The 23,496-nt window shown below is 41.0% G+C and overlaps 1 protein-coding gene across 10 annotated transcripts in view; it reads left to right on the forward strand.

Moving 5' to 3' along the window:
- The window catches only part of LOC108390166 (E3 ubiquitin-protein ligase E3D), a 247,507-nt gene extending 225,120 nt beyond the window's left edge, over nucleotides 1-22,387 (forward strand). For 9 of the 10 annotated variants that reach the window (XR_012124130.1, XR_012124126.1, XR_012124129.1 and 6 more), the window contains one exon: nucleotides 5,372-5,979. Coding sequence is in view for 4 of the 10 variants with exons in the window: in XM_073219341.1 (XP_073075442.1) it covers nucleotides 5,372-5,392 (21 nt within the window). In the remaining 6 variants the exon portion in view is untranslated. Of the gene's footprint in view, nucleotides 1-5,371; nucleotides 5,980-22,368 lie in introns of those variants that run through there. The other variant, XM_073219347.1, reaches the window with a different exon arrangement.
- Nucleotides 22,388-23,496: the final 1,109 nt, after the last annotated feature.

The following is a 23,496-nucleotide window of genomic DNA, read 5'->3' on the forward strand; positions in this document are numbered from 1 at the left end:
TTGTTTTCCGAAATGTCTACCATTTTATAATGCCCCCACCAATGTACAGAAGATTTTGTTTCTTTGCCAGATTTAGTTTCTAGTGCTGTCGTGGTAGCCTTTACTTTGAAGTCAAATTTGGGACCGTTTTTGGTTCCAAAATTGGCCAAGACCACTTTAAAGGGCTCCTCCTCCATTGTTTCCCTAAAAAGTGTAGTAGATCACCCTGTGCTATTCTTGCTACTTGACAGAATTTTTCCCTCCTGCCCCTGAACAGTTCTGGCCCCAGGACCACTCACTATAGCATCTCACTGCTGTCTGAGTGATGTGCTCATGGTACCTTTCTGCTGTGAACTAGTGGGGTCCACAGCCACATCCTCACAAGCTAGTCCCTCCTCGACACTGGGTCAGAAAGCACTTTATCTGGCAGGTATCTCAGTTACATCTCTGTTAGAAGAGTTAATATTTACAGCTAGAGTAGGAATTTAAAAATAATCACTGAAATAAATATGTTTAAATGATAGGAAACTTTCTTTTGCTATGAAAAACTATTTTGTTCCCCTTGTGGCTGTGGGTCCCCTTCTGGGATTTCTCATTGTACTGATATTCCAAGTATATTGTTTTCTTCAACATCCATGTTTCTCAATGTGAAAAAATCTAGGTAAGAGTGAGCATGGCTTCTTGAGGTATTATTTATTACAATGGTTTTGCTGACAAATATTTCAGTTAATGGTACTGTAGGAAAACACTCCCTCACTTCTGAAGAAAATGCAATAACTATTTCTGAACAACTTGTTTGGCCAGAGGCGTGTAGCCAGCGGAGGCAGCTCAGCAGAAACTGTCGAAACACCACCTTTCTCCCGAGCTGCAGTGCGGCCCCGGTGCCCCTGGGCCAAGTCCCCTCTGTAGGTGGTCCATGGGAATGAGAAATTAAAACGATGTTCAACTTATGAGTGATAGTGTCTTTATTGTAGTAGCACTGAATATAGAATTATTTCATTTAACAAATGTTTTGTGCTTGAGGCAATAATGTATTTTTATATAACACCTAGAAACTGTTGCCATATGAACATTTGCTCCCGTGGGTTTGCTATCATTCTCAGAGTTACTGGATTTGCTTTATGTAACCAGGAGCTCCTGTGGTGGCATCAGAATTGCTTATTCACTGGCATTACAATAGCAGCATCCAGTGCCAGCAATACTTCCCACCATCCACTTATTCTGAAAGAAGTGATGAGAGGCTTCTGTCTGGAACTCACTTGCTTTATTGAATAGGATCAAGGCCCAGTAAGTGTTTCATTGGTCCATATGTTCAGCCCCCTCTAGAGATGAAGAAACATCAGTCTTGTTTTGCTTCTCCTATCTTTGATCTTATGTTCCATCCTTCCTGTTTGCTAGTAATTCATTTAGCAAGCCAGTGTCTTTCAGTGGGAAAGTGCCACTCTGTGCTATGCCAGGTTTTACTGCCTCTCCTTGCCAATACAGTATTCATAATTAGAGTAATAATTACCTCTTTCAGAGTACTGCCTCAGAAGTCTTCCTTTCATAACCCCAAAATAGGCTGTTTTCTCCCAGCGGGCATTAGGCATCCATCTTACACTTACCCCACCTTACTGGAATTATCTCATTACTTGACTGGCCCCCTCTCATGTCGGCACCGCGAGGGAATGCCTTCTCGGTGTGGTCCGTGCCTGGGACAGTCACTGGCACACAGACAGTCCTTGTGATTGAATGAACTGAATGAATGAAGCCAGCCAGCCAGCCAGCTAGCCCAGAGAGAAGAATATCTATTTATCCAATTCAAAAAGTTGAATCTAGGTATCATCTGTGTGGGCCTGGTCAGTGCTGAATTACTAAACTAGTAAAAATCACTTAACCACAGTGTTATTTAAGATATCAAATATATTTGATAAGCACTTGAAAAAGTCACTTTTATTATTTTTATATTTACATTTGTATATTTTATTTTTATAAATGAAGTTTGAGCTTAGTAACTGGGTTTTACAATGCAAAGTGTAAATTCTCTTTTCCATGCCATAAAAGCATTGTTTCAAGACAGAACTTTGACCATTAGCCATACCAAGACAAAAATACATATTGAAGGCATAGTTTTATATATTTACTTTTTTAAGTTTACAGTACCCTTTAAAAGGAACTTTTGTCTATGGCTATGCTTATTCTAAAGAGCCTTTTCTAAAGCCCTCAATTATTATGCAACTAACATTTTCCAATACTTGACAGCTTTACCTGTCTCGTTTAGCACATCCCAAAGCATTGATGTCACCTTTTCTTTTTAAAGCTAATTCTGTCTTTTGCAGCCTGCCTTGATAGCACACCTTTTTATTGACTGAAATTCCAAATCTATGTTGAGAAATAGAATTTAAAAATAAAAATTTGTTAACTAAGATCAAAGAACATTTTTAAATGTTTAACATAGTACACAAATGTATTGGGGCATAATAAACCTAACATTTGGCCAACTATTACATCAGCCTGGCCCGGTTTATTGTGATTTCCAAAGATTGTCTTTAGATGGTGACTCAAAGCAGACACATTATTTTTAGACATTGTAACTCCCTCTACCCCTTTCCATTCCCAAGTGACAGAATTCAGGTGACAGGACACAGAGAGCCAGACCATAGGGCCAATGTGAAAGAACCATCTTCCCTTGTTTTTCATAATCACTTATATTTTTATAAGTATGTGTTCCATAAATGTAACCATGGAGCCTGAAGATGTAACCGTATTCATATACTCTGAAAAGCTTTAAAACTTCTACTTTCAGGAATAAAACTAAAAAGATGAAATATGGAGATTTTTCTCAGTATGTGAAACAAAATAAAATGATCCTCTCTTAAAATAAGTGGCAGTTTAGGGAAATCAATTTTTCCTGTCATGGATAAAAGCTAGGGAACACAAAATCAGCATCTGAAATATGTTAACTCACAGTGTTTTAAATAAAAAGAAGCAAAAATGCATTGTACAGTACCTGTTCCCAAGGATGATTGCAATCTCTTGTTATTAAGTTCTACAAAATACAGAATGTACTTGGCAGGTGAAAGTATAAAAGCTAGAGATGCAGAAAAGACATTATTAGGTCAAATATTAGTTTTTCCTTTTTGATGGGAGGTTTAAATTGATTTGCAGATATCCTTTTTTCTTTCTGAATGCACTATTTTGCATTATTTAATCAGCTTATAGTGTTCTCCATCTTGAGTTCATATTCACAGGCATGCAAAAGAAAACAAATCTTTAGTATTTGCAGCAGTAATAAAGAATAAAAGTCCCTAAACTCTGCATTTTATCTCATCCATCTGTAAACTTACAGTGGGAAAAGCATGGCTTGGGAGTCAGATTTCTTCCTAAACCAATCTTTATCACTTAATTCTCTGTATCCCGAGCAAGTCCCTTAAATTTTCCTGAGCTTCTGGTTTTTGTAAAACAAAGTTTCAAATGCCTGCTTTATCTAAGTCACAGGATGTGCTGAGGATGAAAGGAGTCCAAATAGGCTTACTATGCTATAAAGTGTTTCACAAGTTTTGGGGAGGTCCTGTTAAATAATCCCATTTTGCAGATGAGGAAAGGCTAAGGGGCTAACAAGCTTAGTGAAGGTCACACAGCTGGTAAATGAGAGCTCTAGTTCTAAGATGCAATTTCTATAATTTCAGCATTTTTGCATTTGGGGACTGAGAACTGATAATTCTTTCTCATGGGGCTGTCCTGTCCATGACAAGATGTTTAGCAACATCCTTGGCCTCCACCCTATAGATGCCAGTAGCATCCCCCAACTTGTGACAACCAAAAATATCTCCATATGCTGCCAAATGTCCCTTGGTGGCAAAATTACCCCAGGTTGCGTACCACTGGTCTATATTATTCCAAAGCTAAAGTTATTAACCACTTCTGTGGTGACATGTATCAGTATTGTCATTATTCTGAATGGTTCCTGTTGGAATACTCCATAGCATAGAAATTTTCTTAATTAAAAAAGAGCTATGTGGTTTTGAACCATTGTCTTACTGTTTTCTGAATATTAGCAGTGGCATTGTCTTCTTAGAAGGTCCCTGCAAACTGGTCTTACAGAAGCAGAACATCCCTTAACAGGTTCACTGTCCAGAGGTCAGACTCCGTGACCTTCTCCTGTAATTCTGTGATCATTCCCTAACAGGACCCGCTGTTCTCTCGGGCTGGTATCTTCATAGGCTCCTAATACCTGTTACTAGTTTAGAGGCAAGGGAGAAAAACGCATGTACTTCCAAAACTATGGTCTCATTTAATCTTCCCAATAAGCCCTGGAGGTTCGTACCACTTTTCCCTGTTCACATTTTGGTTAGGAGCCTTGCCCTTTCTTCTTAGCGTGCTCTTTCAGCTTTGGTGTTCTGACTACCGAACTGGATGTAGAAAGCCAACAGGAAGTTGACAAGGAAACGCAGCAGGTGCCTGCTCCCCGGCACTGCATGAAAAGCAGCGCCTTCCGAATCACTCCACACAAAGCAGGTGCTTTCTGCCCTGAGTGACTCTTCGTTTTTCACTTTTCACTTTCTTTTAACAGGATCCTTAAATACCCACCTCCTGCACTTGGGGACTTAAGAACCACCTGTCCAAGAGTAGAATGTTTTTACTTCTGTTGTTCACTCCTTCCCCCCAAAAAAGCCAAGAATGAGCTTGCCCACCCTCCACACTTACCCAGCTTCATCTCTGATCTACATCCCACTCTTGTCCTGTATTGACACAGTTCCCAGTTCATCACCTCTGAACTAAAATTTTCTGACCATTTATGATTGACTCAATTATGTTTGTTTCTCTGCTATCTAAAATAATTGGGAAGTTAGATGCATTTGATGTGAGCCTCATTCAATAGTCTGAATAAAAATATTTTGTAAGTAAACCTGTATGAAATTTAAAAATTTTAAACAGTGTGTTTTAAGATTAATTGCTACTGACAAGCACAATCAATATAATTGCCTGTGATTAAGATCATTGGCGTGACCTGAGGAGAGGCTGGTGTGATCACCGATAGTAAGGAGGAATTGGAATTGCTCAGGAATCTTCAGGAATAAGAACTCTGCATATGGAAGGTTCAAACAGCAGTTCAAACCAATAGGAAGGAGGTCGAGATTACTTCACAGCAATACAACTTCAGTGCCAATTAAAACTTCTATTTTTCTTTAAAGTGCATGTGAGTCGTTTTAATTTCTACGTGGTTCATTTAAAAAGAACCAGTTGGCTTCTGGTGTAAAATGTCAATGTTGGACCCAAATAAGAGTCATATTTTTTTAGGTCAGCATGCATCCTTATTGACCAGATTCACCTGATTCTGATTTGAAGTGTGTTCAGCCATTTTGTCATGCTGTATAAAACAAAGCATCTTGGGTTTTTCGTCTTCTTCCAGGTGGCCTTTTTGAAGATGTGACTATTGAAGCTGAGGCATCCCTCTCCCGGGCAGACAGGTCTGCAGCACGGAGCACAGCACAGGCCAGCAGTGGGCTCAGTGGGCAACAACTAGAGGCAAGAGCCAGAGCTGCAGAATGGGAGGGTTGAATTGAAGTTTTGAGTTTTCTTGTTTGCATATTTTTCCCTAAGAGTTAACTTTAAATATTTGAAGAACCACACCTGGGAAGAAAGTTTTAGTAGCAGACTGCGATAAGTATAGAAGCTAGATAATATAGTTACAGTTAATATAATTAAGAAGTTAGTTGCTATAGTCTGTTTCCCACAGAGAGGAATATTCACATTTGTGCTGTGTCAGCACCACCGGGAAGCATATTAGCTGGTGGAGACTCATCTGTCCTATGTGGAATGCAGTGAGGGACTTACTTGATGAAACTAAATGCTAACTGCTGATAGTCCAAGGAAATAAACATGCAAACAACTTCTCAGGTTCGTTTAAAACAAATTTTTAAAAAAGAAGTAGAGAATTTTGTATTCCTTATTCAGAAATGCTCAATAAATAAATGTTTGTTGAATGAGTGATTATCAAATTAAAGGTTTTTGCATCTATGCAAACCTGCATGTGTCCCTTTTGTTCTGCATTTCCTTTACCAAATACTGCTACAAATCAGTAAGTATGCCTCACTGGCATCCTGTTACAGTTGTCTTAATCCCTGTGTACGAGAGCAGAAGGTGGAGAAACCATTGAATGAGAATGATAAAGCTAGAGGGAATCCCATGGAGCACCGACCAGCTTCTCGTTTGCCAGAGGTTTGGTACTGGCCTGTGAGCACACAGCTCTGAGCCCAGCTGGGGATGCAGACAGGCTGATCCTCCTGTCCTGCTCTGCATAAGAATGACAGTGTGGATTTGCACCTATACCTGCTGCTTTGCAAGCCTATTGACGTTATCCTGGCCTACTGATCACCTAATACCTCTTCCATCAAAGAAACCCAAGTTTTGTGACCCCTTATTTCCTAACACTCTTAATGCAGGTATCAGTTGCATTGTGATTGATGATCTTTTCATGGTTTCTTCTTCCTGGTAGTGTAACCAAAACACGTGTCCTACCAGCAAAGCAGCGGTGTAGCACTCTAGCTCTGTAACTGGTGACTGACATGGGAATAAAATCCAGTTTGATCCTGCAGAGTCCTTTCATTAAGCACAGTTTGAAACATTGAACTTCTTAGTGATATGACCAAGACTCACAGCCATAGAGAATTAGCTACTCAGCTCCCAAACACCGTGCTCACTTGTCATGCTTTAGATTGCTGTGTTAGTTTTGAGTAGGATTTCTCAACCTCAGCACCATTTTCATTTTGGGCTGGATAATTGTTTGTTGTAGGAGACTGTCCTGCGCTATAGGGAGGAAAAGTCTTTTTCCATCTTCCCTAAAAGGTTCAGTGGTGGGGGCTTACAAATCAAATGGGGGAAAAAAAAGACAAACTAACGACATACATCCACACAGGAGTTTCACAAAGAAATGAGACTCAATGAGGTAGGTGGTCAGATGATTGAGATTTATATACCATCTTAGGCTAAAGAAAGAAAGGGAGTTTGGGCTTCTGGGGAGGGAGTAGAATTATGAGAAAGGAGGGAAGGAAATACATAGTAAATAAGTGTTATCTGGTTATGCAAAGAAGAGTTTCTCAGATGGCAAGAACTGTCTCCTGGAACAGCTCTCTCCCTACTACAGAGACATCTTTACAAATGAAATTGTCCTTATAAATGTAAATTTCCTTCACAAACAGGAAATTTATACTTTATTTTTAGGCAGTTAAGGGGTGGTAAAGAGCTTTTCCTGCCTCTGCTGGTTCTCAGTTGTCTTTAGCTCCAAATAACACTTATGCCAAAAGGGCATATTTTGGGGTGACAGATTCTGATTCAGTGCAACATAGTGGAGGGTGTTTGGCAGTATCCCTGGCCTCTACCCACCAGCGGCCAGTAGTCCGCTCCCCAAGTTGTGACAATTAAAATGGCCAAAATCAACCCCAGGAGAGAACCACTGCTACAGAGGATATAAGCATGAGAAACAAGCTTTGGCAACTGCGTGCAGTTGTGCACTGCCAGTTCTCTCCCCCACTCTGTCAGGCACGACTAGTTTGCCCTTCTACAGACAACGGCAAAAGCAAGACAAGCGGGCCACTAGGGCAGTTTGCCTCAGTGGTTGGAGGGTCTGCAGGAAGCCTTTGGGTGACAGAGTCCCAATAGAGATATAATGATGCACGTCTCAACAATAACTGGGTATAAAGCAAGAAAAACATGATATGGTGTTTGAAAATGATTTAAAGAAAGAAATAGGAAAATTAAAAAGGCAAGCAGAAACCCTAGAAATAGTAATCCACATGACAGTTAAAATACGTATGAAACAGGTACTATTTATTTTTAGCTGTACTCTGGGCCTTGTTCTATGTACTTTCATGTATTATCTATCTTAATCCTCCAAAAAGCCTATGAGGGAACTCTTACTACTTTATTTATATAAAAGGATCCTGATGAGCCACACAGGTTAGGTGAGTATTTCAGTCGCAGCATAAGACACGGAGCTGGGTTTTGAGCCCATATATGCTCACTCCAAAGCCCAGGCACTTAATCACTCCACAGAAGCTCTTGAATACTAGTGATGGGATTAACACAGTCATAAAACAAACAGACAAAGTCGGCATGGACCAGAAGCATACGACCAGAAGCATAGTTAAACACCAAATGTCCAGGCCATTTTTTGTATCTCTCAGAACTGCTATAAATAAGTGGGTTCTGTGAGCTCATTCTCATGTGTTATAATTAGAGTAGATGGATCCTGTTGAAATCTTTTATTGGCCACCCAGTTTGGCAAACCAATCTCAAAGTTTAGTCATTTCATGGATATTTATCATGCACCTATGACATGCCAGGCATAGTTGTGGACACTGTGTGCCCATAAGGTCAATAAAACAAAGTCCATGCCCCCATGGAGCTTAGATTCTCAGGAAAGCAAGCAGACAAAAAAGAAATACTATATCTTATCATAAAATACTATATTATAAAGATAATTTGTGGAAGTAATAAGTACCTCAAGACAAGGAAAGCTGGGTAAAGGGAGAGGGCAGAGAGACTTGCTGTTTCAGGCAGGGGAGTCCAAGTTGGGCTTCAAGTGTCTATGACTTTGATGCCACATGGGTCAAAACATTTCAACTCCATCGAGAGTGACTGTGGAAATACGTTATTAAATGCCAACAAATTGAGTAGGAACTACATCATTTTGCCAAAAGTAGCTTGACTAAGCAAGTATACACCAATATTAGTAAAGATTGTTTGCTTCCATTAATCACAAAAAATCTGGGAAGTAGCAGGCCCTCAAGTGTGATGAGCCTTGAGCTGACTGCTGGGTAATTAGACCCAGTCAGGAGCCCCTGTAGCGAGAGGTGCCGACAAGGTTACACGGTTTTGCAAGACAGATAAAGCCAGCCTAGCTGTCCCTGGAATATTTGCTTTTGTTCTTAATGTATAATAAAGATTAAGTGGGACCCACATTTCAGTGTGATTCAGCAATGTGAGGGTGCCGGGTACATCTTACACATCAAAGCGGCAGATCCCACTAACTGCTTATCTGAGAGATCTACACATTCTTAAATCACGGGCACTCAGAGTGACGTCATATCGCCATTTCTCTGCCTCTTGAAATGCTTCACGCTTTCTTATCTGCTGAACCAGAGCTCATCGTCTTTCCTTAGCCTGGGGAAAAGACAGGAGGGTGTTAACACAGAAATAAATTATTTTAAGAAGTAAGTTCCTTTTAGTTTTAAGAAAAATGGCAGAGAATTACTTGCTCAAACCATTTTAGAAAGCACCCAACCTGTACTATTCTTTTTAAAATATGGCTCCATTTTCATTCAAGAATAGAATAGCAATTATTCTCAATCCTGTTACAGATGAATTAAGAAACCTATTTTCAGGGCCCCACATTTATTCTCAGGCCCTTTGGCTACAAGGCCCGATGAGCAGAGGGCAGGTCTGCCCCGACCCTCCAGGGACCTTGCACAGCCTCTCTGGTCAGAATGGGAGCTGCTGCTGACAAGACTCCATTACCGTTGTTCATCTTTCTTCCATGCTATGCATGGCCTGATTATAAATCTTTCAATATTTCTATTCTCTTCTAACATTTTGTGAATTTCAACTTTCCCCTCATTTCATTATGCTTTTTGGAAGCAAAGAAAAGAATGATTTTCATTGCCATAATTTGTTTATAAACACTTTATTAGTGTATTAGTTGCAAATTTCAGAATATCTACCAGACCCAAGTCAGGAACACCATAATGGGCAATTAATTTAAAATAGTTGCAGCAGTAGATTGCCCATTTGGAGTTTCTGGCTGAACCTTTTCTAAATGCAAGAAAAATAGGACTTGTTTACCCTTTATCCAGAACCCTTCCAGGCCTGAGGAGGTCAGGCTTTCTGCAGACTTAAGCTAGAAAAAGAATTGTAGAAACAGCATTTTATAAGTGCTCATAAACTAAGGCAATCTCTATTTCTTCACTGAGTCTTGGAACAGGAAATAGATTTCTTGGACCAGTACCTCCCCCCAGCCCACCTCCCTCCCTCTGCCCAGGCAATACCATTTCTAGGACAATGAACTGCAAGTGTCAGCCTTGTTCCTACCACACTTCCTTGCAGAATCAAGGTGTAATGGTTGGTACCTGTGTGGCCCTTTCATTCAAAATTTACTCCTTATAGGATGGTGACAGTATCAAAATTAGACATCATTAGTTTTATGTTCCACAATTGTGCATATTGGACTTAAAAGGAAACCATCCACTTACACTTTTCAAAAATAATAAGTTACAGCTCTTCCCACACCTGCAAATATTTTGAATAATAAACTCAATGATTTCTTGTTCATGTGATCATCATAAAGTTTAGTCCAAATATTGAGAGAATTCTTGAAGTAAAAGTACATAAGGTAGTAAAGGAATTAAAATTCCATATTCAATAAAATCTGAGCTGTGTTGATATCAAGAATTAAAAATAGCACAAAAATTCTCAGTCATAATGTAGGTTGGTCACAGGGATAGTATAGCATGGAGAACATAACCAGTGATTCTTTAATGTCTTCCTATGTTGACAGAAGCTGTACTGGTGGGGCAAAGAATTAACGATATAGGTAACTGTTGAACACCGCGTTGTGTACTTGAAACTAATATAAGATTGTATACCAATGATACTTCAATTAAAAAAATATGTGAACAAAAAAGAAAACCTTACTTTCTCATCCAGCACAGACAGAAGTTGATTTATTGAAGAGAAAAGCAAGTTGAATATATGTTTTTGATTTTTAAGAGAAAGCACCAGTAAATTAGAAATGTGTGCATTAGAAATCACTAGAGGAAACCAAGAGAACTTGATCAATAAAATGCATTTCCTGTGTATCTTTTCAACCTTGTGATATTTGTTCAAGGTAATTTTAGAAGAGCGCATTTCAATACTTGTATTTTATTCTCTGCTTTAGTCTATGAACCCAGGACTATCCTTTTCATAAAGGTCACTGCTGTGGAACAATCCATGGTTATATTCCTTACACGGTTAACAAAGCATTTCTGAAATGTGTACTGTCATTAGACATACTTTTTGATGAAATTAGAATTAAGAACGGAGGTGAGGAAAAGCACTTAAGAAGAGAACCCTACAAAGCCCTGGATGGTGATACCAAACCTCAGGTATGGACCCTAGCGTTTGCAGGGGTCCACAGAGCCCCTCCCAGGGGTGGGGTCAGGGAAGACGGCCTTGTTAGGATGAGGCGGGATCTGTCATGGGCCTTCAGTGAGCTAAGATTTGGAAAGACAAGAAGACAGAGACGTTCAGGAAGAAGAGTATTCTAAACAGTAAGAACATTTGGCCAGATTCGAGGGACTGAGACAGATCTACGGATGACAGGACAAAACAGGAAAGAGTTCTTGGACTGCGAAAGGCACTGAATGCCGTCATGAAACCAGAGTTCTCTTTCTTAATTTTTCAGGGGCAGAGCACCACATGAACAGGAAATGCATTTTTCTTTTGCCCTCCTGAGGGCCTCTAGAGCTCTACGACTTGAATGCAGTGGCTATGAGTAAGATCATCCTAGAGTCGGACTGCCGGGTTGAAGCGTCACCTGTGTGCTCGTGGGCTACCTAGTTCCTTAACCTCATCTTTAAAATGGGATAAAAAAATAGCACCTGTCTCATATGGGTTTTTGAATATCACGTGGGTTACTGCACGCACAGTGTTTAGAATGGTGCCTGGTGCTCAGCTGTGGTTGTTATTCTATAAATTTGCTGCTCTCTGCCACTCCTCCAGGCCATCGCCTATGAAGTTTTTTTTCCTGAGACTTTAAGCAGGGGAATGACGTGGTGAAGATGATGCCTTAGGAAAATTAGGCAGCAGAGCACAAAGCAGGCTGAGAAGAGGGAAGGAAGACCTACTGCAGCAAAACAAGAAGAGGCTTGCCAGTCCCGGAACACGGTCACTGGATGTCTGGACTGAAGGACTTTGCCCATGGCTTTTCCTGTTCTGCCTTTAAATTTGTGAAGGCCATTAAAAGTACAATAGAATACATACTTTCCCATCTGCAGTCAGCTTTGCTCTAACACAGTACGGGATAACTCATGTCAAGAATTTCACACAGACCTTTAAAAACGAATTGTTTTCCAGAGTCTTCTCTTGCAAGCAGAAAAGCTTTTGCAAAATCCTTAAATGAGAAGAGGAATCCAACCCAGAAGTTTTCTGACCCAAGCATCCTCCAGGTAGCCCTCTGGACTGAAGTTCCATATCCCTTCTACATAATTTCCAGATTACCAGGAAGCCTTTCTCATTGTTCAGTGTCACTGGTTCTCAGAACTAGACAGAGTCTTCATGGTGAGCAAACTGTTCCCTGATAGTCTCAATTCTCTTGTGTGTTTTTCCCCTCATTTATGTTCAGGATTATGCTGGGGGTCACAGCAGTGTAATATATAGCTACTCAAGCAGAAATAACACAGATGGGGAAGAAGTTGTTGAATATGTTACCAAATTTCAGATAAGTGGGCACTTTTCTTCTTAGAGAATAATTCAACATATGCTAGAGATGAATTGGGATCTACTGTCTGAGTGACCTGTGTTTGTACAGTCCATGTAGTCCCCTCCAGCACAGGGACGTGGACAGATGTGGTCAGATGGGCAGGACTGAACCGTATTTCTCTGGTTCTTATCCCCACCTACTGTTGAAAGCCCTGCAATGCCCTGCAAAATATTCCGATCGCGCATGTCTAGGGGACGCTAGGGGGGCTCGTGTGTGTCACCTCCGCCCTTCATCTACCTCACGGCATCTGCCATTTTCTTCCTCTTTTTATTAAACCCAGCACCATATGATGCTGGGGATCTCCCCTGTGGAGGCACCACGGCGGGGCTGTCTGGGGTGAGGTGTGGCGCCTCCTTGTCCTGGGTGCTGCTGAAGGAGTAAAGGGAGGCAAACAGTCTCAGAAACTTCAACAAACCCAGCCCAGCTGTTCAGGGTGCGGAAGGAGGGAGGACGGCGGTCTCTGCGTTTGTGCTGCCTGCTGGCATGGGTCCCAGAGCAATTTCCCTGCAGCCCAGGGGCTGTAATTACAGAGTTTTCAGGAAAACTGCTTTATCCATTTTTAACATTTGAAACCCCCATCTCAGCCCAGTGGCTGGACTTTAAGACAGATTCTGGGTACCATACACTAAAATACCATTTTGAACCAAGCCCATGTACAGGATTCTCTCTTCTTTAGAAATTAATTTCTCTCAGGAAGTTTCTTAGGCCCTCATAGGAACTAAGGCCAGAAATCCCAGATGTTAGTATTGTCTGGCTTCAAGCTGGGATGCCAAACACATCTATTTTACATACACATATACACTACTTTTTTTTTTTACTATTCTACCTTTACAGAATTGCTATAACATAAACATAAACCATTTTTGTATTTTTCAGTTTTCAAGCAATTATATAGAATTACTAAGTTTGTGTCTATGATTATGGTTAAACTTTATTGGATTAGGTTGATTTTTGCAACTATATTCTGTTCTGGAAAAGTGGTCTTCTTTGTACCTTAGGACATTTGATTTTATTTCACAGAGAAAATTGCTATGATGCAAAACTTTCATACTGAGCTTCCAACTCAACTTCAGGATCAATTTATAATGATTCATGTGTTTTATTATGTGTAATACAATTAAGCAATAGTTGAACTTTTTGAGGGTGAGAGCTCCTTGAAGGAAGGCCCAGTGCTTCATGTGCTCATCTTCTTAACTCAGGCTCAGCATGACGTCTGATGTAGACAATGAATGCAATAAATGTTTGCTTCATTAATTACTCCATTAGGGATGTTAATATTGGAAAACCAGGGAAGGTGGATCAATAGGGCAGGATTGATTTGAGCCATTTTTACAAAACATTTACAAAATATTTATGCCTCTTTGTAGCTGTTAAAAGTTTCTACATCCTTTAAGATTTATGTCCAATATCACTTCCTCTCGGAAATATTTTCCTTATCAGTTCCAGCTCAAGAATATTTATTTCTTTTTTGGAAATATAGTCTTCAAAACTAAAATGATTAAGTTTTTAGTCCTATTGGAAATGCATTGAAAGCAATTACCCATGGCTATAAAATACAGAAGAAAATCCCATCTTTATTGGATTAGAGGGTCTCAGATAAATATAATGACAAGGTTTATAAATCCATTCTGTGTCTGGACTCTTTCCTGACCTGGTTTGGAAACTTTGTGTAAAGTGGCACTTTCTCTCTTATTAATTCCAGAGTTGACAGACACAGGATTTCATTGTCTAGTTAGTGGAAGCCGTGTTCTCTGATGAGCTGCCTTGCCCTTTTTGAAGTTTTGATTTATTGGGGCAGAGTAAGCACTGGCTTTTGTATGTGGTGAAAAGAAAGTAGGGTAAGGAATAATTTATAGTTCTCTTTGGAGCTGAAAAAAGTAAAGGCTATTTTCATTATATTGCTCAAGAAACTGTTCAAAAACAAAAGAAAGATACTGTAATAAGTAGAAATCCAAAGAAAGACATTGAGCTATTGTTTCAGTTAACTGAAAAAAAATTGTTAAGATCATCCTTTGAAGTGAATGGCCCTTCTGAACTCTTATCTTAATTTCCCAGAGAACGGTGTCTCTTCCAATTTGGCATCAGGGCTGTACAAAGTAGCATTTCTGCAGTTCCCAGGCAGGTTACATTTGCCAAAACAAAGTGTGGGTGGAAGGTAGCAGGAAAGAACTTGACTGGCAGCACTTGTCACCTGGGAAAATGCTGCCAAGGAGAAATCTGAAATAGAAGTGCCAAGGAAAAAGCATTCAGCTGTCCACGAAAAAGGGTAGAGAACATTAGACATCAGCAGCTTGGTTGGGGCTTCCCAAGCACTCAGTTTTCTCCTCTTCATACTCGATAAAGCCTATATCCCAGTGAGAGTGCAAACGTTTCCAATCTCATGGATAATTCCAAATTCCAATCCTGCTCCTCAAGTCAAGAGAAAGTAGAATTTCAAGGTCATATAAGTCGGGAGTGAGGGGAACCACAGTAATGAATTCCATCAGTGGATGGGGTGGGGTCAGGACTGGAAGGTATCCTAAACTGAGAACAGCAGCAGGGGAAAATGGCTGGAGGTAGGAAAGTTCAGGGTATATTTGGAGAATGGTAAGTTACCTTGTTTAGTAACAGGTAACATTTTTAGGCACTTATTATATGCCTGGTACTAACTCCTTTATTTGTCAAAACAACATTATATAGAAGACACTTCTGTTATCACCATTTTATAGATGAGGAAACTGAGGCTTAGAGAAATCCATTGACTCACCTGAGATCACAGCTAGAGGGTAGCAGAGCTGGAATTCCTCTGTAGGGCAGTCAGGTCCAGAGCGTGAGCTCTTAACTACACTGCTCTCTAACTTTTGAGTTGTGACGGAGGAGAGGGCAATGGAGTGACAGGCCGTCATCAAGCACTCAGTCTCTTTTTCTAACAGCTTGCTGGACATCTCTGCAGGAGTATAGGATCTGCCCTTCAAATCCCAGTGGTCACCTCCCTCTTCCTGGGCGGCCCTCCCTGGGGGCCGTTGGCATCAGATGACAGCGCCATCCCAGGCACCCTGCAACCAGGCAAGAGCCCCTGGAGTGAGGTCCCCTCCTGCCTCCCAGTCCTCCTCCTCCTGCCGGTCCCTCCCTCTGCCCTCTCGTCTGGCTCAGATGCTGTTTCCCGCTTGCTAATCTCACCTGGGCTAGTACAACCTCGTACTAACAGAAGTTCTTTCCTTCCCGTCTCCTCCTGGTTCCCAGTGCATCTTGCAGAGGCCAGCAGAAAATTTCAAAAACTAAGGCTCCAATCATATCACTCTCCTCAAAACCTCACGGCTCTGAGCAGAACTGCCTGCGGAATCCCGCCCAGACTCCCCAGCGGGCCGTGAGGCCCCCCCGCCGCGGTCCCAGCCCACCTTTCCGGCTCACTTTGCGCACGACTGCTCACTGATGTTCACTTTCTGAGGCCCCTGTCCGGATTTCCCCATGGCCTGTCTTACTCTTGCACCGCACCCCTTGTTAATGGCGTGCCCCCTGCCTGAAGCACCCCATCCCTCCTCTTCAAACCTTTCCTCATTTTCCCAGGTGAAATTCATTCCTCCCCACTCGAGCATCTTGTTTTTATCTTGCACTTGAGACCCTTCCGTTCCCTGCTTCATGGCGTAGCCTTTGGGTTTATGCGGTGACCCAAGTTAGGTTACAAGCCTTTTGCGATGATGAGCGCTGTTTACTCGTCGGTGATTTTGCTACTTAATAGTAAGCTCACTGAAAGAATTAGGCTGAAATAAAGATATACCCCCTGGGTCCTGAGCAGAGGCTACCCTTAGGAATGGACTTTATAAGTTCCTTTCTCTTTTTCTGAACCAGAGGGTCATCCTTGATCACAGACCACAACTTGAGGGGGTAGGTGGTTATAAGACACAAGAGGCAGGATGGCTTAGAAACATACTCAGAGGTTTTCACTGCACAAAACCCAAACCAGGCTAATTCACTGAAATGAAGGAAGCAGGAGTTTATAGGAGTTTATAGAATTCTTTATGTTGGCATATTCTTCACATGGAATATCATTTCGTGAAAAAGGGAGCTTCCAAGTCACTCTCTATTTTGTGTTTGTGTGTGTGTGTACAGCTAGCAATGTGACAGGCAGATTATGACACCACACAGAAATGAAGCCCACAGATATAATCTACATACAAAATTAATTTTTTAAAAATCATAATGCACTAACTGTAGTACCGAGGAAATGAAGGAATAAATTTAGGAAAATGAAGTAAAATCACTCAAAAACTGATTTTCCAACAAAAAAAGGAAAGTGATTTATAATAACAACCTGCATTTCAATATGTAAATGCCCAGTTCAGGACTACCCTGGGAGGCTTAGCCGAGTTGTCTGTGTTTTGCATTATGAGTCTGGAGCCACCAGTGCAGACTCATGCAAGTGGGGGGCTGAGTGACTGATGCAGGTGGGGGTCTCAGTGACTCATGCAGGTGGGGGGTCTCAGTGACTCATGCAGGTGGGGGTCTCAGTGACTCATGCAGGTGGGGGGTCTCAGTGACTCATGCAGGTGGGGGTCTCAGTGACTCATGCAGGTGGGGGGCTCAGCGACTCAGACACAAGCTGCATTGCTGGGAAAGTGCCAACAAGACAATGCGCAGTCTTCCCTCAACTTACACAGCAGTTATAAACCTGAAAATCCCATGTGTGCTAAATCTGCAAAAACACACATTGTTGTTATGTATAAAATAGATTCAAGCTCAGACAATTATAAACAGATGTTTAACCTAAACAACATTCAAAACCTGATAAAACATTCAAGAGTTATCCAGGATATAGAACAATGCTCTTTTGGAATAGTTCTGTCATGGAACATTTAAAGTCTCTTGTACTCCCCAAAAGCCAGTAGCACTCCCCCCAAATGTTATGACAACCAAAAGTAGCCCAGTCAATTCCAAAATGGCCCTAGTAAGCAAAGTCACTCCCAGAGAGAACCCCTGACCTAGGCCACTGGGTTTATGAGAAAATAGACTCAAAAAAGAGAAGCAAATCACCAAGGCTGACTTCTCTAGAAAGTAGTAAAATCAAAACTGTAAGTATAATCCATGTTTCTTGACTCTTAATCTAGTGTTATTTTGTTAATCAGGTATATTCATACACACATAGTCATATATACAAATGTTGCATTTATATATACTCACACACATACGATAGCATTTGGTTTTGTTGAAAAACCATTTAGTCAGCATTTGATTAAGCTGAATTCATAAAAGCCTTTTCTGACATTTTGATTAAAATTAATTCAGTCATACTGCTTAACTCAAGTAAACAGTTGTGTATACCAACATGGATTAAAGGCAGGAAAATGCTGCACTTCCTAATTATTCCACTTCTAATCATATGGTTTACTAGGTGATGAGACTACCTTTCCACTTAAAGTAACAACTTCCCACTGAAAACAACTGTAGAGGTATGGAAATCCCTGAGACCGTCCTTTCTTCTGACACCAACTGCAAGTTTGGGGCTCCCCAAGATACTGCCAGGTTTGATAATTTGCTAGAAGTACTCACAGAATTCACTGAAAGCTGTCAAATTCATTTTTATGGTTTATTACAGCAAAAGGATATGGATTAAAATCTCCAAGGGCAGAGACGCATGGAACAGAATCCAGGGGAGTTCCACGTGTGAAGCTGAGTCATGGGTAGAGCTGATTTCTCCCAGAAAGATACGACACAATATGCACAGAGTATTGCCAAAAGGAAAGCTCACATTAGCATTGGTATCCAGAGTTTTTATTGGAGTTCAGTCACTTAGACCTAATTGACAGCATGTAAAGCCTATCCCTCCAAAGCTGATACAAGTCAATTCAGAGTCCCCACCTTAAATCACATCGTTGGACTACTGGTGTGACCCAAGGCCCTTAAGGAAACCAAGACAGTCTTACCAGGCAGTACCATCCAAGGGTTAGAGATCACCTCACCAGAGTCAAGAGCAAAGGCCAGACATCTCTTTGAGTAAGGTTAATTCTTCACTATATAACAATAAAAAATGCTACAAAATATTCAAAAGACATCTTTTTAAGAGCTTCAAAGAACTGATAAGATAACAGAATTACTAAGCTAAAATTAAGTGAAGATGGAACCCCAGGGAGCTAAGCAAATCCCTGAAGCCAATCCTGCCTGGAGGACAATTTCAGGTCCTGGTGGGTTGTCCAACTGGCCTCAAAGTGTGCAAAACAAGACAAAGCCCAAGATGTTAAATCTAATAGTAGACCCTTCTGCTTAATGTTGGGACCTCAAAGTGAAAGGTAAACCAGAAATATTCATCTCATACCCTCTGAGAATGCAAAGATTTTAACTTGACACCAAGCAGCGATGGAAAGCGAGAAACCTGAGATGTAGCAAGTTGATCCCAACACTTGTTTGCAGCCCCAACTCCAAGATATGCAATCCAGTAAAACTCGGGCTGTGCATTCTGTTTAAAGTGGCCTTATGCTTGGCAGAGCTACATCCCAGTCCTCTCCCAGAAGAGTGCACCTGTACTCTAGGCCTCAAAGAATCCTCACAAACAATTTTCTGAAGCAATGAGCATCTTATAGTAAAAGATATCTAACCATGTAAGGAAATAAGACACAAGAGTAAGAACAGAATGAGAGACAATAGAATCAGTTGAAAGTATCAGAGGTGATAAAATGACTCTGCTTCCTTATGTTTAAAGAAATTTAAAAGCCCAAGTACTACAAAAAAGATTTGGAAAGCTTAGAAAAATGAATCTATATCTCAGAATGGCCCAAGATTTGATCCTCTTCACATAATGTGCACACACATGGACAATATTGATCTGGAAATGTTTGCAGAGTTGTGGATGAACTAAGCTGACAATAGTCAAAGTACGTTCTAACTGCTGACTCTTCAAAACACAATGGAAATTTTATGATTTATATTACTTATGCAATTTTTTAAAGAAATGTAAATACAGCTATTTTTCACTTAATCTGCTTCACTTTAAAAATAACATAAATTGAGTCTAGCATTTATTAGCTATTTGACCTTGGGAAAACTATTTAATATCTTCAAGTTTAAGTTTTCTGTGCAATGAGGACAATAATGACAAGGACTCAGTTTTTAGTAGAATGAAAGTGAGAATAATATTGACTTCTAGGAGTACTGTGAGGGTTAAATGAGACAATGCACGTAGGGTGCTCAGCATATCTGCCATGTAGCAATTGATCAATACATGCTGACTTCTTTTTGAAAAGGAAAATGTAGTATTTAAAAGAAGATATATCTGGGGCAGCTATTCCCTTGAAAAAAGTCTACAATATGGCATTCCTATAGACAGTGGTATACAGTGATTAAAAAATTCCTTTACTCCTGAATAGACTTGTCTGCCACAGAGCAGGGAGGAGGCTATTGTTGACAAGTTTTCACCTCTGTCAGGCCGTTATGTTCTTTCAGTTCCATTTCCTTCTCGCTTTTCATGTTTCCCTTCTCTTTGATTCCCATATCTTTCTACTCAGTGAATATTGGAAAGAGCTGGACACACCCTCAGCAAAATAACACTTCCAACATGTAAAAACTATTTTATTACCTTTTCTCTGTCATTCAGATTGAATAAATCAACTCATTTAAACTTTTTACTTGGTCAGTTTTAGAAAGCTGTAATCATCAGTGTCTTGTCCTGCCAACGGGTTTAAGCCCCGGGCGAGTTCACTATGGATTCAATGTGACCAAAGAAATGACAGTAGAACGTTCCTGGGGTGAAAGGGTTATACCCAACTTCATTCCCATGGTGGCAGGTCAGTCACTAGAATCCCGTTCACTCAGAGTGAGTCTGCATGCAGCAAGCCTGTCCCTGCCTCCCGGCCTCTCTAGCCCCACAGGTGTCTCGGTCTCTGTCCTGGGTGCTGCCACAGCTCCAGTCTCATTTCCACTTTCTTGCAGTCTTGCAGCCATGCCACCATGTCACCCAGACCACTGGGCAGAGCTCTTATATAGAGTCAGTAGCAATGTATTGCCCACACCTATGTAACAAGCTAGCCGACCAGGGCCAGGTGAGAATCCTAGTCACAGAAACCTTCATTTTGTCCACAATCAGTATTTAGAACCCATGGATGTTTTATCTTTTTGCACTTAAGTGTGGAGCCCAAGGAAGATATTTCCTTGATGCTGATTCATTTAGAAGATGGAGTCCCTCTCCTGCTTAAGTTTCCTAGTATAGTCTCATGGTTGTTTTTATTTTTTTCAGGGATTAGCAACTGAAAGAATTTGGCCTGCAGGCTAAGTCCACCCACTGCCTGTTTTTGTAAATAAAGTTTTATTAGAACACAGCCACTGCATTCATTTAAGTATTGTCTATGGCTGCTTTCTTGCCACAGCTGGAGAACTGAGTGTTTGTGACAAGGACCTTTTGAACCATTAAAGCCTATTTACTATCAAGCCCTTTGTAGAAGTTTGCTGATCCTCTGCATTAAAATGTTATCATGCTGCTAATGCATACCTACCTAAATGCCTTCTGTGGAGAAAATGGAATTTGCTGTGGCCAGGATCCTCACCCTAAATTACTTGATGGTGTAACTGGCCTACTAGGCTACTGCTTCCACATCCTAGGCAATGAGCTATTATTGACTGACTCACTACATAAAGAGATCCACCCAGTGCTCTTGGCTGAGGCAGAAACAGAGGAGGATTACAGACCTGCAGACTGCTGGATGCAGACATGATTCTAGTATTCGGCCTACCACTGTGAGAATAAAGTCAGATAAACCCTTTTACCCCAAGAACATTCTGTTAATCATTTCTCAGTCTCACTGAATGTGTGGTGAACCTGCCAGGGACTGAAGCCCTCAGGTGATACACCTTCTCTCCCACATCATTTCTTTTTCACTATACTCAAGCCACACTAGTCTTCCTTCAGTTTCTGGAACACAACAAGAACTTTCCTACCCAGGGAATTACCACAGGGTATTCACTGTCTGGAATAGTCTACAGTCTCTTCCCCAAAGCTCACTGCTTCTCATCATTTCTCTTCTAGTTCATGTCACCTCCCCAGAGAAGCTTCCCTAATCACTCTATCTAAATGGTGTCTTCTTTCACACATCAGTGTGTTCTTTTTCCTATTACTCTGCTCTTTTCCTTTAAAGCACTTACCACAATTGGAATTCCTTGTTTATTTACTTGTTAAGTCCTCTCTACCTTCTTGCATGTGATCTCCATGAGAGAGGGACAATGTCTGTTTTGCTCACTACTCTATCCCCAGAACCTAGTGAATAATAGGTGCTCCACAATGAATTGCTGAATAAATGAATAAATATATGGCAAATTTGCATGCATATTGACCTTCCTTTCATTTTGCAATCTGGATTTTCTTTTTCAAGTAGTATTTTGCTCAGGTAATGTTTGTTATTTTTGCTCTTCTTTGCTCCAAATTATCAAGGTCATGCTGTATTAAAATTTTTCTTTCTCCTTTGGGGTAATTTCTATCCTAGCTTGATGCCATCTGCAAACTTAATGAATGCTATTTGTATTTATGGGGTTAGGAACAGAATGAATAAGACAGGTTTCACTGATGACTTTGCTGCCGTTGAGTCATTTCAACAATAGGAACACTGAGTCTTCACACAGAAAGTATAGCTTATTCCTGAATGAGATGCTGGAAATACTGGAATTGTAAATGAATGCCTCGTAAATTGCATAATGTTTATTTTTGGGATATTTGTATGTTGATGTCAGTATGCATTTTGATTTCTAGAAAATCCCTTCCATAAGGTATAATTGGTTACACTTACAAAGAATTGTCTGATTATGAAAATTTTCCTTTAAAAACTGCTTGCAGTAAATGCTTCTTCAGTATATAATCAGATGCAGCAGAGTAAATAAAACCCTATGCAATGTACCAATTATGGCTCTAATTAAATTGTGTTTCTGTTTTGCAGTGATGTCTCCACCAAGGAGAAAGCTTTGCTATTGCCAGCGCCACTGTACACGTCCCCTCACCTACCACTCCATCAGGCCAGCCTCTGGGTAAAACCCAACAGCTGTTTAGCAATTCACAAACCAGTACAGAAGGGGACAGAGCTTAGAGCATGGAGGTAGGGCCTGTAGTTCGCAGAGTATAGTTCCTAGACGAGCAGCAGCAGCATCCCTGGGAACTTGGTACAAATGCAAATTTATGGAACCGCCTCTGAACTACTGAACCAGGAACTGGAGAGGGTGGGGCAGCAAAGCCCGCAGTCTGTGTTTTCACAAGCTCTACAGGAAAATCTGATGCAAGCATATCACAGACATAAGCAGACAAAAGTTACCCCCAAGTAAACCCAGGGTAAACACAGCTTGGGTAGGAAGCTTCTGTTTTAACATTTAAGTTCAGTGCAGGCGTTCCTCAGCTATATGCTAAAGAGGGAGGCTTTCCAGTCAGATCCAGTCTCTCCTTGATATCTGCGGGTAGCCTTAAAATTTTTACCAGCAAAAACAGGTTTATCTGGGAACAGCAGAGAATTACAATTAAAGACACGGAAAGGTAGGCAAACCATTGGCAAGTCGGCAGGACAAAGGAAAAGGCCACGTTTTTACAGAGGCAGGGCCCAGTTGGGAGGGCTGTTCTAAGCAAAAAGGCTATTGGAAGAAACTGGCTGACTCATGCATCGTGGCTTCCCACTGGCTGAGTGGTGACAGTCTTTCCTTGGCTGGGCTGTAGTTGGGATTGGGGAGGCCAAAACCTACCTTCCTTCTGCTGGGGAGCAAAGTAGCTAAAACACTATATCCTGGGTCTCTTATGGTGGAGTCTGAGATTTAGGAGTGGTGGGTTTGAGAGTGGCCCCTGCAGATCAAATTCTTGAGGTGAGTCTCAAAAAGTCAAGGAGTTTCTTCTCTTCCAGGGAGATCTCCTGCAGGTACATTTCACATCCCTTCTCCTGACTCGGATGTGAATGAATGAGACCTTTCTTCTCTGCAGCCTGCATTACTCACTTCCTTGCCAGAACTGTGACGGGGATTCCCCCCTTTTTCCCATTAAAATTGACCTTGGGCTTCCCTCCTTAGCATTCTCTACCTTGACTTTTTTA

Source organism: Manis javanica, chromosome 13, assembly GCF_040802235.1.
Source record: "Manis javanica isolate MJ-LG chromosome 13, MJ_LKY, whole genome shotgun sequence".
NCBI lineage: Eukaryota > Metazoa > Chordata > Mammalia > Pholidota > Manidae > Manis > Manis javanica.